Genomic DNA, 17555 nt, shown 5'->3' on the forward strand with positions numbered 1-17555 from the left:
CACATTTAACTTCTATCTTTATTCAACAAAAGTAAATTCAATTCCACGTCTCATCTGCGATGACAGATGCAGAAGCCATTTCTCCAATTACCCCTTTACCCTTCCCCAACCTATACAAACAAACTGTATCTTGGATTACTTGTATTAGAATGATCACAAGCAGTATTTTCTGTGTTCCCACACTGTTTCAGTTAAGTCCATACGAATGAAAAAACCCTCTGCAGACCTCAGAATTAAGGTTCAACATGGATGCGCTGCCTGAGCATCAGACCACTTCCATATACACAATTAAATTAGGCAAAGGTTGACAGAAATGGAGGAACCAAGGTGTGGAAACGTGGTTAACCATTATGATTTCAAGCAAGAGGGTGAAGACCAAAGAACTTGCAACCTTCTTTAATGCATGGGTCCTGCCTTCAGTTCTCCATAACATTCTTCTGCACCTCCAGAAGCAGAATGGAGAAGAGGACAGCCCAATCCCCCTATACTGATACTGAACACAGAATAATCCTCGTTTTCAAGGAGGCCATCACTTACTTCTTCAGCTCTGACTCATCCCTATTCCCACATTTCAGAGGAGCAGCATTTTCCCTTATGACAGACATGGATTTAACTCCAGCAGAAAGGCTCATACTTGCATTAAACTTTTTAAACACAGTGACCGGCTAGTACAGTTATGATGTAAGAAACCATGGCATTCAAAATCTCTTCATTGTGAGTGAAGGTAGAGATAGAGAAAGTTCACAGAACACCAAGAAGGGGGAAAAGATCAAAACCACTGTAAAATTTGAGAGACAGGTACCTCAAAATATTATATTTTTCTCCCCTTACAAATCTATACGGAGATAAAAGCCAGAGCATAAGAGGCTTGGCCTTCACCCAGGACTTTACTCTAAATTAAGTTCCACCACTTCGTTTTTGTTTAAAAAAAAAAGTCATAATTTAATACTGTTTCAGGATTCTTGGATTTGTCGTGCCGTTAACATCACACCCGTTTCATTTAAGAGATGCTCCTAACTTTGCCTCTGGATGGAAGCGCTGTCTCTGCCCCACAGGCTCCTGTCACTCTTGCTTTGCATCTTTCAAGGCTTGAAGTCTTTCTAAAAGGGGTGGATGGGAGTAATGCCACATTGAAAAGATCCAGTCAGAAACAGGGAATCCTAAGTTATCCTTGTTTAGTTTGATCAAAGCAGAATATAGGTCTTTAGCCTTTCCAAGTTCCTTGGCAAATGCATCTGCTTGAAACTCAAATCGTCGGCTTAATACAGTCAAGCAAAAGGAGAGAATCTGTGGAGAGAAATACATTAAGATTACCTGAAAATTCAACCATCTCCACTTTCTTTACACTATCAGTAAATAGCCACTGCTGCACCTTCCTTCCCCCATCCCACACATCACTGTTCCTGTATAGTGAGCTCACTGAGATTTGTCCAAGCCATACCCACAACTGGGAGTCTTAGGTGGAACAGTAACACTCTTTATGAAACAAGAATAGCAGATAGAGCTCCTAGAAACTTCCAACTCTTCTCCACGTTAATAATACAGTCAACATAAAATCATTATTTAAATAGGACAGCACTTCAGCACCCGCATCTGAAAGACAAGTTCAAAACCATACCTCATTGTAAGGTGAAAAAATGAACTGGAAAATAATCATCAAGCCTATCAGGGTTGGCTGAGTCTCGTAGAAGCCAAATGCAGCAAAGAGTTCCTTTCGACCAATCAGAACAGCAAACAAGAAGAAGCAGAGGAAGGAATTCATCTAGAGAAATGTAACAGCGTTCTTGATTAAGACGAGTTTTTCATCCAAGTCTAATATATGCCCTAAAATATCAGTGGTTTGTGTCTAAGCTCCACAGGAAGGATAAAAAGAACAGATTACTTCAGAACTCATATATGCAGAGGAGCAAGCAGTTGGCTTTCACCAGCTTTCTGAGGGTGCATGCAATTAAAAAAATCATTATTTGGTTTGGTCCAGGGCAACCTGCTCCACGTGTCCCTGCTAGAGCAGGGCGTTAGGTCTGATGGCCTCTGGAGGTCCCTTCCAGCCTCAACCACTCTGTGACTTTGTGTTATTTTCTGTCAATGACCTAAAAAATTCCTCAAGTAGCAAAGGGAAGGGAAGGGAATTTGAAAAGATGGGTGCATGATAACTAGAAAAAGTTAGATTACCCCACAGCATATGATAGACTTGATAATAATTATCACAGACTAGATAGCTGTGAACTGGAAATCAAAACATCTGAAATTAGGAAGTAGGATATTTGGGGAAGGAATTCCCTTACACTGTGCTACAACCAGAGGCATGCACATGAATAAATGGGCCATCAGGCTCCTTTCCTTTCAAAGTGAAGCTGGCCAACCTCCAGAGATTGCTTTGATACTAATCCCCATTTGGGCACACAACAGGAATTGCACAGTAATGTTATTTACCAATAACCAGTGCACAAAGCAGGACAAAACAAGATAAGTAAATAAAATAGAAATACCCTCTGAGTCAGATTTAATAACTGGCAATCACATTCCTCCGTTCTTCTCCAAGAAGCAAGACCAATTCTCTGGTTCACAGTACCCACCAACCAAATGGGACAAGGAAGGGATGGGAGGGTACTGCATGCTCAGTAAAGATACAGAAGTGAAAATAAAAGGGAGGAAAAAAAAAAAAGAAAAGCAACAAGCCAACATTCCACCTTGGAGCACAAGTATATCATGTGAACATACATATACAAATCTGGAAACAATCACTTGAAACAATCACCACCACCAGTTTGCCATAACTTACCTGGCTGATAATGATGTTTTTGACTGTGTGACCTAGCTTCCAGTGACCCAGTTCATGACCAAGGACAGCCAGAACTTCTTCATTTTTACATCCTTGCTTTTTATTCTGAGGGAAGAAGGAAGTCAAACTGAGCACAACTGGACATATTTTTCACTTATTGTTTTCTTAAGTCACTTAAGTTTCCCAAGACCAGCCTTGCCATGCTCTTCCATTCTACCAACACATACAAATTCTTAGTGAGACTTTTTCAAGATGATATTCAAAAAAATACAAAGTTGTGAGTTCAAAAGTCATTCTACCATGTCTTATTTCTATCTGTGTCTTATTTCATATCTGTGATGTCTTACTTCTATCTGTGCAGACATTCCTCGGCAGACCTGGAACAACACTGGAAAATTTGCCTTCTAAACTCTTTCCAAAGCACCAAAGCTCTTGCCTGCAGTAAGAGACACTCCTATGATGCACTGATAAGCAAAAGCACTCCCTTCAAAGGGAAGCTTAGTTACAGCAGTCCCAAGAGTAGAGACAAAAGCTAAAAACCCAAACAGGTCCCTCATTCCACCAGTTGCAGGAAAGACCTATTTGTTACATGCAGGAAAACAATGGTTTGCTAAAGCCCCTGTGGACTTCTGAGGTCTCTTTGGCATTATTGGCACACACGCACTGCCAACCCCAGAAATTCCACTTCACAGTGATTCAGGGATACTTTGATGATGGAATTTGGGATTTCAGCATCCCACTTAGGACCCTTAGAACACAAGGGATAACCTCACCAGTAAGTAAAGATAAATAACAGAATGAAAAACAAAGGGAGGGTAGGGAAGCATAACTCACTTTTGTTTTAGACTTTGTTTCTTCATTCTCACCCTCTTCTCCTTCTACTGGCTCTTTGTTCAATGCAGAATAATCTTCTAGGAGCGTGTCAAACAGCACTATCCGCTTATTCTTGAAGAATCCATAGAAGTAAGCATTGCTATGAGACGAACGCTTAGAACCTGATAGGGAAAAACTAACATTAGAGACCACAGTTCAGATAATCCTGCTCATTAAAGCTTATACAGAAAATCTTAGACAGAATAGATGGAATTGACAAAGTCCTGATACAACAAAGACACACTCAAGCAAATGATTTCATGGGCTGACGCGTATTTTAAGTAGAATTTCTCTCTTTTACTGACTGCAATAGAGAAATAATACTTTTCAGTGTAAAACAAACAAACAAACAAAAAAAAAAAAACAGCCAAGTGAAGATCTGCTATCCAAAAAAGAGAAAACAATCTCTGCTGCAATTTCAGGTTCAGAGTGGGAAAAGAATTCTGCAAAGAACTTGTACTGTTCTCCCAGCAAAGTACCTGTCATGGATTTATTCGGAATTGTCTGAAAGTTACAGAAAGGACCATGCACAATTCTGAAGCTGTAGGGGCAGATAAGGAAAGAGAAGATGAAGAGATGAAATGCAGAGGTCAGGCAGTCCCTTAAAATTGTTTGAAATAGGCAAATTTTTAGTTATTTTCATCTAAATCACCTGAATGGTGGACCTACAGGCTCTTTCTACTATTGATACAGTATTTAGGCCAATAAAATCATCTCTTTCCACAGAACAGACTGTTTCAGTTGATCCCAATAAGTTGTCTAGGTCAAAGGAACTGTTCAGTTTGTCTATTTTTTGCCTATAGACAGGAGCCATTGCAACATCCAGACTGAACAAGGGCTGCGTGGGAGAAAAAGTGGAATTTGGCTCCATTTATTCCAGCAGAAGATAAGGTACTTCAAGCTGAATGCATGCTCCCACTGTATGTCCATTAGCTGCATCAACTCCTCAGGGCATACGATATCCATTGTCCCATTGCACACCAACCCAAGGTACACACATGGTAACTTCAGCACTCAACCATGACAGATGGGCAGAGGAAGAGGCTGCTGAGAGCATGAGGCCTCAGCATCTAGTCCCTTTGCAGAAGGAAATCCCATGACCAGCTACAAGGCAGCGATGTCTTTTGGTAAAACACGTCAACCTCTATGAAAGTATATGCAAGGAAGGAACCTTTATAACCTACCTGTTACTGAACGAACCCTGAAATTAACAGACTTTTTTGCACATCACCAATCAGTTATGGAGTTGAGAGAGCCAAGAAACAGTGCAGTGAAACACTGGAAAGAAGACATCCATATACCCGTCCCCAGATCAGCAGGGGAAGCTGCTGGCTCAACACTCTTATGGATGCCAAGAAAAGAAAACTAAAAATCCACAGATTTCAAGTTATGAAGTCTCTGTATTCAAAACTCTCACCTTCAACAACATACACCTTCGTCAATGGGAAGTCAATGCTCTTTGCCATTACTTCAATTTGTTGCTTGAGCTCTCCCTCGGGAAGCGGAATGAATTTATCAAACAAAGGAGCAATGTAGTCTGCATAGATTGTAACAAGCACCTGAAAAAAGGCAAAATTGTGTTTAGTATTAATTACAGGCTAAGGAACTGATGGTCTTTATCACAAAACCTCGCTGTGAGTTACTGTATCTCTTCCCACTGGTACCAGATGCAGACTGAGCAAGAAGGCCAGGGCTAGAGCAACACTCTGGCAGAAAGGAAAGCTGAACTTCTCTCCCTTGCTCTCTGGACCTACAATAAGAAAAGAACTGGGCTGGGAAGAAGTTTAAGTTCTAGCTAGAGGAAAAAGATGAAGCATGAGAAGCAAATGGACATCGACAGTTGTATGTTTTTTTGCCCACCATCCACTTATCCACTATTATCTTTGGGAAATCTCTTGATATCAGCAGGACTAACAGACTGACAGAAGGATGCAACTCCAGCAATCAAATGCAATTACAACTTTTTTTTTTCCCTAAAGAGAACTCTAAAGCATAACTCTTAATGCCTCTTAATGTTGTTTTGCGTGTCAAAGACCATTCAAACACATACATCACGGCAGCAAAGCAGAATCAACACCATGGTAAAGCTGCAGTGGCAGTGCAAAACAACTGGAGAGAGCGAGCAGTGTGGGCATGGACTTAACCCTCAGGAAGATGGGAGAGAGAAGGGGGAGGTGGGAGGAGGAGAGGGAAACACAAAGAAAAAACCTTGAAAGATCTCTGAGCAGTATTTGTGAGCTAGACTCACCGCTTCAGTGGGGCACTGCTGCTACTACACTACGTCACCATGGAGTTCCACATCAAACATGAAATCATTTTAATGGATACAAAAGGATCCTTCAATTACCAATTCAGTATATAAAAGTAGATATATCAGCAGGGCAAGAAATGGAAACCTGTTAATTGTCTCAGTGCAAAGCAGTGCAACTGCAAATTGGCGTTTGGTTACGTGGAAAAGCAGCCCTGTGGGAACATTACTGACCAAGGCACATTCTGTCTTGTCTTGTTAAACTAGTGGTCATTGTCTTGGCTCCCTTTCTACAGGTATGAAAAAGGAAAACATAGAATCACAGAACCATCAAGGTTGGAAAAGACGTCTAAGAGCATCCAGTCCAACCATCCTATCATTACGTAGCATTTTAATCCCAGTATCTGTTCTAAAGTTTCTTTGAATGCTTATTTTTCACTGAACCAATGCAAAACAAGGAAAATCTAAGATATCAAATTAGCATGGGCAATTAATATGAGCTACTACTCCTGAACAGGTGCAGTGAGAACACGACAAACTATTTATTAAACACTGCAGGCACTAAAACTCCCAGGAGATGTAGATTCTTCTCCTATGTTCTTTTCAGTTATGTATTATGTACAGCTCAGCACACCGAGCCATACACTTGGAAGGAACCCAAACGTATCCTCATACTCACCAAGGACACAACTAACGTGAAGAGCCAGGCATAGATGAAGAAGTAGTCTCCCCCTATTTTAATAATATAAAGCAGAAGGGATGTCACTGGCAACAGAATGCACTGCGTCACGATAAACTTCTTGATGGCATCCTTAAAAAAAAATCCCAGCGTCTGCAAAGGAAGGACAGCAGTGACATTTACAGCACAAACACCAATGGGTCTCAGCAGTCAATGAACTGATCCTTACACTGGAGAAGCAGAAACAAAATAAGACAAATCATGAAACAACCAAGTGGCAATAAAAATGCATGCTAAGGAGAGCAGTCAGTTATAAAGGATGGAAGAACCTCTTCAGCTCTCCTCGTAGCAGCTGTGGCTCCACATATCCACCTGAACTTGAGGCCCACGTGGGTGCACACTTTGTTAGCAGGACCTGACCCAAACCTGAATTTTCTTGAATATATATCCTTCGTTACAGAAGAAAAGGAAAATGTTAAGTTTATCTGTCCCTTAACTCATTTACCAATCAGTATTCCAGATATCACAGAGTTTTAGACAAATGGGAAGTGGAAAGAAACAAAGTTACTGTAGGATATTTTGTCTTTGAGCAGTTGCCTCAACTCATCTCAACTCAGTCACCAAGCTGACTGTCTGACCTGGAAAGGGGACAGAAGTCCTCCTGAAGACTTGTAGGTATCAGCTGGGCCTTTTACCCCTGTCTCTGGTACCAAAATTAGAATAACTTTATCAGGATGGATGTTTCATATATGTTTTATGGATGCTTCAAAGACCTCTACTTGAATCAAACTTCATGAGCGATTTTGCAATGCAGTTGTACTCCCAGCTAGCTCTGTCAGAAACTGTTCCTTCAGTACTTACAGCTATCTGCAAGGCACAGAAGTGAAGGGTTTATTATGTACAGATCCTTTCCAACAAGGCATTAAAAAGCCCATACTGTGTTAAAGATATGGAACTCATCTGGAAAGAAAAAGAAATACTGGTGAAACAACTTGGGGCAAGAGTTTGGGTAGATTTCAACTCTCTTTAATGCCAGCACCATGATCTAGGAGGAACAGAGCTAAACATTTTTATGGTGTTTTTTGACTTTGCTCTCTCTCTTCTGACCTTTCTAAGGCAGGAGTAAACTCAAGAGAAACCCTCATTTCCACCACGTCATTCTCATGGAAGAAGAGTCTGCCTGAAGATCAATTGCAAAGTGTGAATCTGGCTCATTCGCTAAAGGAGCCAACCCAGTGGTCTGAAATGAATGGTAGAGAATCAGCATTGTTTGTAAGACAGCTGTTAGAGCAGATTGGATTGGAGCCAGACTTGGCATTCAGTTCTTGGCATGAGGACCATTATGGAGAAAAAAGACATAAGGAAAGGCAGCTCAATCCTCCTCACCCTCACTAAAGCATACAGAGAAACTACAGAGCTTCTGTGAGCTCTCTCAAGGTAGTTTTAAAGAGCTGCTAAGGTCAGTATTTGGCCCTCTGCTTCCCTACAGAGGAAGGGCTTGTTCAGTGCTGGGAGCTTACTATGCACTCTGCAGGGTTACTGATATTTAAGTGAAGCTGTCCATCCATCAGCTGGTCCACCAGTTTGCTCTACCTTTACTGCATCACAGATCCTAGTATCGACAGTATTAGGACTTTTGTATTCCTGAAACAAGTTTGCAGAACTGGAACCACGATGGAACTTATTCCCCACTAAGGTAAGAGACAATCCAAGCACAGGTCTGATGCAACTACGAAGGACTGACATGAGAGATAATCAAAGATGCTTTCTGATGGATATTCAAGGATTTTGAATATCAAAGGGATGCTTAAGGCTAGGCCAGGCCATAAACATACTGCAAGAACTGAGACTTGGTCAACCCTTACAATCCCTGAGGACTGCAGAACAGAAGGGAAAGAGAGAAAACAAACCAAGTACGCTGAATAGATCTTCCAGTTTGGCATTTGCCAGAAGAAAAATGCTAGCCTCGTGCTCTGGAAACATAGGGACATTCACCCTTCCCTCAACAGGAGCTCCCTATTAAGTCTGCAGAAGGGAAGCGAACCTGTAGTTCTGTAATTCAGATTCACTCAGATACAAATGACCACGTACATTAACACTCTGCGAATGAGTACTTCCTTATTAGTACGAAAAAGAGAAGAAAAATATTTTTAGAAGATGCACATATTTTCCAGCTTTGTTAGAGCAACGTTTTTAGGACAGGTTTTCCCATAGAACAAGAGCTAAATGGAGCATAAAAGAGTTCTGAACTGGTCACAAGCTTAAGTCTTATGACCAAACAGAACAATTTTGCTTCCTACAGAGTGGAGCAGCAGCTGGCATTGGAACAGTTTCAGAAAATACACACTGCAGTTGTCAAGGAAAAATTGTAGTGACAATTTTCAAAGTTGAGCTTCCCCAGAATGAAAACAGTACACCACTACAGAATAGAGGTGGACAAAGACAACATAGGGTGCACCACCACACTGGGTTTATGTGGCAAAGTTCTGGGAGCAGCAGGGTTGGAGGTGTGCTTGGTGCGAGCAGAGCACAGCGCTGCCCTATGCTCAGGGGCAGCTCCAGCTGCTCCAACAGAGCTCAGCTGCTGCCAGAGCTGAGCTGCAAGGAATGCCAGCATGCTCTGGGAGGGCAGCAGCAGCTGGGAGAGAGGAGGGAGAAACTGAGAGAATGAATTCAGTAGATGCTACAGCCAGTGCAGAGAAGGAGGGCAGGAGGTGCCCCAGGCACAGAGCAGCAGTTCCCTGCAGCCCAGGAGAGGCTCATGGAAAAGCAGGTTGGCCCCCTGCAGCCTGTGGGCACCACAAAGGGCAGATCTTCATTCCAGAAAATACCTCAGTCCACTCAACCTACCAAACCTATTGAAGATGTTAGGTCAATATACACGTTGCCCACTATACAATACCTGCTGATTGAAGCCATGTTTCTCTTCTATAACAAAAGTGTTATATAAACTCCATGGAAGACCAGTCAGGGCGCTGAACAGCGTTGCGAGCAGCAGGAACACCAATGACTGAACAATCTGAAAACAAAACAAAAGATCTGATATTTACTGACCTATAATGATGTTAATATTCCTGCTGTCAAACTGGATTCCATGTCAATAGTGTAACTGAAGCTGGTTAGAAGCTAAAGCTAGATGCATTCACAAGAACAGCATTTCTGAGTGTTAGATTACTGCCTGTTGGAGCAGCCTGCCTTACAACAAAGCAAATTGCTTTCATAAAGGAGCCGGTGCTTGATGCTTGAAAACTTTGACATTGTGTTAAGCAGGAAATCCAGTAGAATTGTGGGAACAGTCCTTTCTGACCTTATCTTTTGGCACATACAGAGATGGATGTTCCCCTACATTCACACTATTGCTGCAGTGTGTAGGTACTGCTCAGAGCTTCAGAATACAGACCAGGATGTCATCACGGATCTCAGATGTCTCACGGAGCAGCTGGAGATGAGAGGCCACTACTCAGGTCTGCTTAGAAAGGAAACTCCTTAAAGTACCATTGACTTCTGAATAGAACAGAGGTTGACTGTCCAAAAAGCAACAGCTTTAAATCTCGTAAGTTATTTATGTGCCTTCTGCAGAACTTTTGGAGTAAACAGAAATGAATCCAAAATGACTAAGCTATTTCTTCTGGGGAAATCTCACCACATAATTTAAAGAAAAACACCTCAGATAAAACTGGCATCACCATCTCCCTGTGATCATATGGCTTTCAAGTGGTTTTTACTGTGGGAGGGAGAGATTTTCAAGAGATGTGTTTCTACTTTGCTCACTCAGGCAGCAGACAGAGGAGATATCCATCAGGACTGACGCAACCTAAGAGTGAAGCAGAGGACACTAAGCCTTCCTTACCCTAAACTGAGGGCGCTTGGTGATAACCCAGCTATGAGCAGAAGGTATGATGGACATTTCCTTTGCACAGATTATTTATTTTTCCCCCTCTAAGACAAAAAAAAAAAGAAGGCACATTACTTGTGGGGGTTATCTCAATAAACTACCTAGAGCTTAAGTGATTCAAGCAGGAAAAGGTATGACACATCAAAGATGCTATTGGATGCAAGGGTTTTCTTGACACGTCAAATCTTCTCTGGAATAGGGAAGTGTCTGGAACAGAACTCCTCCTTTCTCATTTGGAGGAGAGACTCCAACTCCTCAAGAAAATGGGCCAGAAAGGACATTTCATGCAAAACTGGACGCCATGGCCATCACATGTTGTCTTTAAGACATTGAAAATAACCCCACAGGTTCAACCTCCCCCCTCAGTGCTGCTTGTAGTACCCACCATGGAGGAGCTGGCAGTAACAGCCACTGTAGTGGTACAACATCAGAGAAGTCTCGGCATCTGACACACTCTCCTATATTTGATGTCCCATGTTGTGATGGGCAACACCTTTCATCTATCAGAAAATGGTCCTGAGAGGGGGAACAAAGAACCCCTAAGCCTACACCCCCCTGTGCTGCCATCTTCTTAATAAACGTCCCCGACACCACAGAACAGCTTTGTCCAAAGTGTGCAGAAGCTTTTTCTGGACTGCTTGAAGGTCCAAACAAAGCTCTGATCAAAATCTGAAGTAAAGAAAATCACATCTACAAGACTTAAAATAAAAAAGCCTTAAAGCCCTATCTGCCACCTCAGCTAGCCAAAACAGTGCTGAGATGTGGGTCACTCCATGTTTAACACCTTCTGTAGCATTTCAAGACTGCTTACCTCATATTCTGGTCCAAACCCAGCACGGCCCGAAATCTGACCGGACAGATTCCAGAGAAAGGGAATTCCTCCGCAGATGAGAATCATCTGGAAAGCAAAAACACAAAGCACAGAGCCCACGTGAAGCAGGCTGTCACCTCATCCTGCTATGATTTCAGCATGAGAAGTGACTTTTAAGGATAAATCAGAAGAGTTTTCTAATTAGGTTTTTCCCCCTCTTCTTCCCCTGACTTTAGCTCTGTCTTTTCTGTACATGTGAGTACACATTACCCAATGTAACTCTCTTAAGCTCCAGAAGGACCTATTGGTATTCCTCCTGTTCTCACAGGTTTGTCTTTCTACCTCCTGCTTCATTTGAACCTACAAATGAAAATAGCTGTAGGCCTTCAAACACAGAACGGGGCGGTATGTGTAACAACTGAAAACTACTCTAATGCTCTTTAATTATTTGGAAATGGGTCAGCTGTGCCCCAGTGCATAACGAGACAGGCTGCAGCTGTGCAGTATTATTCAGCACTGCACAGAGAAATCTCTTCTTTTCACAAGGCAATATAGCCACAAACAAGAAACACAGAGCCTGAGCCGTTTAAATTTCAGTTTGATGTGAGATGTCACAGTGCCAACAGCACAGGATCGCTCCAAAGCATTTCACAGCTCCTTCACATTGAAAATCACCACCTGATGCTGGAGCAGCTCCGGTACTTACAGTGCCCTCCAGCTCTGAGTACAGCCCTGACCAGAAGCTGAAAGTACTCTTGTCCAACTGATACAGACGAGATTTTTCAAACGTTTCTGAATCCATGATCTGTCCCAATTCCCATGGCACGTGTGTTGTTGTTCTGTACACCCGTCTCTGAAAAAGTCAGAAAGAAACTTCAAACCAACTTCCAATATTTTGAAGGGGAGAAATCCGACGGAGAGAAGTACCACATGGCAAATGCTCACCAGCCACCACAGAAGGGAAAAACAAACAGAGAAACCCCACAGGAAGACAAACATTGCAAAGTTCTTGTTTCCTGTGAAGTTGCAAATCTACAACCAAGGCACAACTGCCAGACCCAGAAACCGAGCTGCTTGCTTACTCATTTCTGACATAAAAAGTTGCTAAATAAAGATCACAGAAATTAGTTCTTTCCACAGGACAGGACTTACACTGCTGTGATTATGACTAAGCGGAGTCTTAAACCCAACACCACATCCTCTGTGAGATCATCCCCAGGGGTTGGCAGCATACATTGGGTGCCATTTCATTTTCAGTCAAGAACTTTTCACTTGTAAACTTCAGAAGTCTCCACGCCATTCTTCCATCCACCGCCTTGTCTCAATTTAGTAGTTTTGCTCCTTCTCCAAGGAAAAGCTCCTCAGCTCTATCACTTATCTCCTTCCTTCAAGCAGAGGATCGGGCTGCAGCGCTGACCCAGTGGCTCACAGCAGCCACCACCACTGCTCCCTCCCATCTGAGATGCAGTTTGCTGTCTTCACAGCAGCCCTTACAGTGCTGTGCTCTGCATGCACTGCTGAGATGTGCCAAAATGGCATCAAGGTGCACTGTGCTCCTCTCTGCCCATGGGCATGGAGAATGGGGATGCACAGCAAGACATGAGAGGACACAGCTGGGGCAAGGGGATACCCATAGCATTGTTTGAGTCGGAAGAAACCCTTAAAGGCCATCTGGTCCAACTCCCCTGCAGTTAGCAGTGACACCCACAGCTCCATCAGTGCTCAGAGCCCCTCCAGTCTCACTTTGGGTGTCTGCAGGGACAGGCACCACTGCCTCCCTGGGCAACCCTTTCCAGTGCCTCACCGCCCTTATTGTTTTCCTTACATCCAATCTAGAGCTCCTCTCTGTTAGTTTGAAACCATTTCCCCCTGTCCTATCACCCTGCTAAAGAGTCTGTCCCCTTTCTTACAGCCCCTTCAGACACAGACAGGCCACTATAGGTCTCCCTACAGCCTTCCCTTCTCCGACTGCACAGCCCAGCTCTCAGCCTGGAGGTGTTCCATCCCTGGGAGCGTTTTTGTGGCCCTCCTCTGGATGCTCTCCAACAGCCCCACGTCCCTCCTGTACTGAGGACTCCCATCCGGGCGCAGTGCTGCAGGTGAGGTCTCAGCACGGAGCAGAGGGGCAGATCCCCTCTCTGCCCGGCTGGCCGCGTTGCTTTGGGTGTACCCAGGGTCCGGTTGGCTGTCTGGGCTGTGAGGGCGCAGTGCTGGCTCCTGCCCAGCTGCCATCCATCAGTGCCTCCTTTTGGGCAGGGCTGCGCTCCATCCTCACACCCCCCGGCTCATACTGATGGTGAGGGTTGCTGTGACCCGGGTGCAGACCTCGCACGTGGATTTATTGAACCTCACGAGGTTCCCCTGGGCGCACTGCTCGTCCTCTCCGGGTCCCTCCGGACGACATCCCGTACCGCGGGACGTCAGCAATAACAACCTACACGGCGGAGGAAGGCGGGACGTTGGGCCGCGGCGGGGAGGCCTCAGCGTGGCACAGCGCCTTCACCACACGGGCCCGTTCGCAAATCGAGAGGAGCGAGCAGAGCACGGCCGGGCACACACCGGCACCGAGCGGCTCCGTGAGCCCCGCGACCCGCCCCGACCGCCGCCATGCGCCGGGAAAGAGCCGCGTGAAGGGAAACGAGCTCCGCCCGTCGGGCCGGGCCCTCCCCGCTCACCGCCCGCCACCCCCGAACCCGAGGCCGGCCTCAGCTCAGGCCCAGCCCCGCCGGAGCCCCGCCGACCTGCCGGTGCGCCAGGAAGGCCTCCCACAGGTACACGGCCCAGGAGAAGAGGAGGACGGAGGTGAAGATGCGCTTCTCGGCGGGCAACTCTGCCCACAGCTCGCCGGGCAGCGCCATGGCCCCGCGCCGCGCTCACACTTCCTCCTTCCGCCGCCCGCGCTGCAGCGCCCCCTGCCGGAGCGGAGGAGCGACGCGGGCTGAGCCCGGCTCTGCGGCGGAGGGCGGCGAACGGGATGGAAGGGAACGCGAGCGCTGAGCCCGAGCCCGCTGGGGAAGGGACAGAGCCGGGCTGTGCTCCGTGGTGCCCAGCGGGAGCGCACAGCAAGACCCGGCTAAACAGAAGGAAATCTCCTTTTCACTGCATAGGACACGGCACGGGGGCTCACGGTGGACACAGCCCCGAGCTGAGCAGAAGCTGAGGCTGGTGGGGCGCGCCAGGTGTGCTCAGGTCTCTGCTAACCAAAATGATCGTAGGGCCGTGGGCAGACTGTGAATGAAGGGCAGCGAGTGCAGCCCAGGCAGACAGCACTGCCCCAAAGCCCTCCGGTCCCTTCTGCATCTGCTCCAAAGCCGCCGACGTAGCGTTTGATGGACTCAGGAAAAGGAACTCCTGCGGTGGAGCCGCACTTCTCGGGCCGGGCGTCCGCACGCGGCTGTTCGTCATTGATAAGCAGTCAATCGCCGAGGCTCTGTCTATTCCAACTGGTGTGAAACGTCTGATGCTGCCCCACATCGCATCCCCGCCTTCAGATGGGAGAGCCGTGGATGTGGTGCACGGAGCACGGGTGGGTGAGGGCTGCCTGCCCTCGGGGAGCACTCCAATGCTCGGCGTGGGAGTGGGAGCACTCTGCAGCCTGAAGACCCCCCCAGCCCACGCTGCGTTGTTACCCCGCGCAGCTCTGAGCTCCCAGCCCTCCTCCTGCCCAACCCCTCTGGATTTCCAGTTGGCTCCACCCTAACGTGATGGATTTTTCTGCCCATCTTTGCCATCCGTCCCTGATGGTTTTTAAGGCTTCTGCTCAGAAATCCCTCTGTTCCCATTCACATCTGCCATTCTGCCCAAGATGAATTTCGTGCTGGAGGTGGATTACCTTCCCAAACACCACGTCGCTGCTTTGTTCATTGCCCTCCTGCCCCCCAGCTTGCTGTAAAGCCAAGAATTTCAGCATGATTGAAGGAGCAAGGAGTTTCTTAGCAACCTAAAATGCAAAGGAGCAGAAACTGAACTCCCACGCAGCTCCTTACTGTGACTTCAGCAGAGCTTGAAGGGAATTCCCACCTTATCAGATGGATGCAGTTTTCAGTATTGAAGCCGGTTGCGTCCATTCAGTCCCTATGAGCCCACAGAAATCTCCTTCCCCCACTGCTTCTAAAACAAAGCCGCTTTCCAGGACATAATCATTTGTAATAATGCTACTCTTGTCCCAGTTTCCAGCAGAGCTCCTGTTGCTTTGCTTTCTTCCCCAGTGCTACCGAGGGATGTCTCTCGGCTGTCCCCCTCCAGCTCCTGCTTTTCCTTTCCTTATTTTTCCCTCCTTGCAATGGAGTATTATTGCCTTCAGTTCTACTGGAGTAAGCTCTGTTAAATCCTTTTTGAAATCAGGCCACCCAGCACGACACGTCCCCTGCATCTCTTTGGCTTCTTGTGCTGGGACCAACTGCTGCACAGAGGTACTGCTGCAGGGACTCCCAGAAGGTGGGATCTTCAATTCAAAACCTAAATCTCCTCCTGTAAAGAGAGGCGGCGTGGATGGCAGCACAGGAAGAAAACAGGAGTGCAAAGATCAGAATACAGAATCAGAGAAGCGTACTCAGAGGATTAGAATAGGGGATTTGAGAGAGTGGGGAGCAGGCACTACCACAGCACTGGCCATGCACACTGGGCAGGAACCCCGCTAGGGATAGCAACCCTTCTCCCACCCCCGTGCTCACACATTTACATGCTTTTATAGTAAAATGTTTTAAAATTGATGAGTTATTTGTCTTTTAAGCTATTTCTTGTCAGTTCCTTGTGAAGTCAAGCAGGTTCCTCCCCATCCCCCCTTCTACAACAGAACAAACAGAATGCGTTCGAGGAAATAGAAAGCCAGTAAAATTTGGCAGTCCTACCAGGAAACAAATATCTATTGAGTCGATGCAGAGTACAACAGAGCTTCTCTGCATATTTGTTAGCATTCAGCCCTGTGTTCAGGTGGAGGCAGTGATGAGTGGTATCCCCCAGGGGTCTGCCTGGGACCGGTGCTCAACACCTTCATCATCGAGATGATGGGATGAGGGGATCCGGGTGCACCATCCTCAGTTCACGTAGAGACAGAAGTTCTTTGGCAACAAGGATTTGTAATGGAGCATATATAAACCACATAAGAAATGCGAACTCAAACAAAGTGATGGTTTTAAAATGATAAATCATTGGGAAGTTTGACATAAGGACGTAGGAAACCACGCTCCGGAGGGAGAGGTGATGCTGCAGCAATATGCACTTCATTTTCTTTTGCTCATTAATCGCACTGTGAGGACAGCGGTGCCCCCAACAGCCAGAATTTGGTGCACTGCTGCTTCTGTCCACATATATTAACTGTGACCATTCCTACATCCATTTCAGGAGAGGGAGCTCAATGCACCGTGAGTTCCACTGGAGGAGATGGGCATTTGCAAGAAGCCTTTCCACAGCAATTTATCCCACAGTCTCAGGCAAACTCCTGTGATGCATTTCTCTCACACAGAAACCCCTCCTGCTGCTGGACGATTCTGTGGACCTAGAATTGTATTAAAAAACAACACCACAAAACTAACTCACAAACTCCATGAGGATGTTCACCGTCCATCTGTGAACACAGCTTCCTACGGACCAGAAAGCAGCAATGGGAAAGGAAAGAAACAACTCGAATAGAATTTCATTACAATCAAACTTGAGTTCAGGTCAATACGCCGTTCTGTCGGACTGCCCCTCTGCTGTCATCTGTCACCCAGCAACAAAACATCACGGGATGATGGTGGGAAGGTTCCACCTCTGCTGCCATACCACCATCATCCGTTTGGATGTTGTTTACCAACAACCATTTTGGAGGATGCTTTATTTACTTCAGACACCCGACCCCAGTGCAAGATTTAACATTTTGACCTCATTTTTCCTCTTCTAAAACCTAACAAGAAGATTCAAGCATCATATCCTCTCACAGCTTCTATTTTAACAGAACGAGATGGGAAAGATGCAATAAAGGACCCTGCTGCTGGGAGCACAACTCCTCTGCACACTGCTGGGAATTGGCCTAGATGGCCCTTCAAGGTCTCCTCCAACTCAAAGATTCTGATTCCAGTGCATTCTTTGAAGATGCTCAAATCACTGTTCCAAGTCCTGAGTCGCTGAGGGACGGCACTGCTGTTTGCTCACTGCCATTCTCATGGAGACTGGGGGGGAAAAACACTGATAAAGGAACCAAATGCCATTTCTCCAAGGTGAGAAACGAGACGCAGGAGGTCAAGAAACAAGAAGGCCACGCTAAGGATTTACTGTACAGTAAACAAA

General features: G+C 45.8%; 1 protein-coding gene across 2 annotated transcripts; it reads right to left on the reverse strand.

Annotated features, from left to right (window-relative positions):
• Positions 1-14185, reverse strand: ZMPSTE24 (zinc metallopeptidase STE24). Of its 2 annotated transcripts, XM_417720.7 has the most exons (10): positions 14030-14185; positions 11995-12141; positions 11289-11375; positions 9485-9601; positions 6583-6735; positions 5073-5214; positions 3617-3777; positions 2783-2887; positions 1619-1762; positions 1-1287 (listed from the first exon to the last, which is right to left on the reverse strand). In XM_417720.7, exons 1-10 carry the CDS (start codon positions 14144-14146, stop codon positions 1063-1065), a joined length of 1398 nt encoding a protein of 465 aa, XP_417720.1. In that variant the 5' UTR covers positions 14147-14185; the 3' UTR covers positions 1-1062. The 2 variants fall into 2 exon arrangements, with proteins under 2 accessions (XP_417720.1, XP_046759613.1); XM_046903657.1 differs by lacking the exon at positions 14030-14185 and having other exon boundaries at positions 11559-12088.
• Between the last annotated feature and the right edge of the window lie 3370 nt (positions 14186-17555).

The sequence above is a fragment of the Gallus gallus genome, chromosome 23, assembly GCF_016699485.2.
Source record: "Gallus gallus isolate bGalGal1 chromosome 23, bGalGal1.mat.broiler.GRCg7b, whole genome shotgun sequence".
Classification (NCBI taxonomy): Eukaryota; Metazoa; Chordata; class Aves; order Galliformes; family Phasianidae; genus Gallus; species Gallus gallus.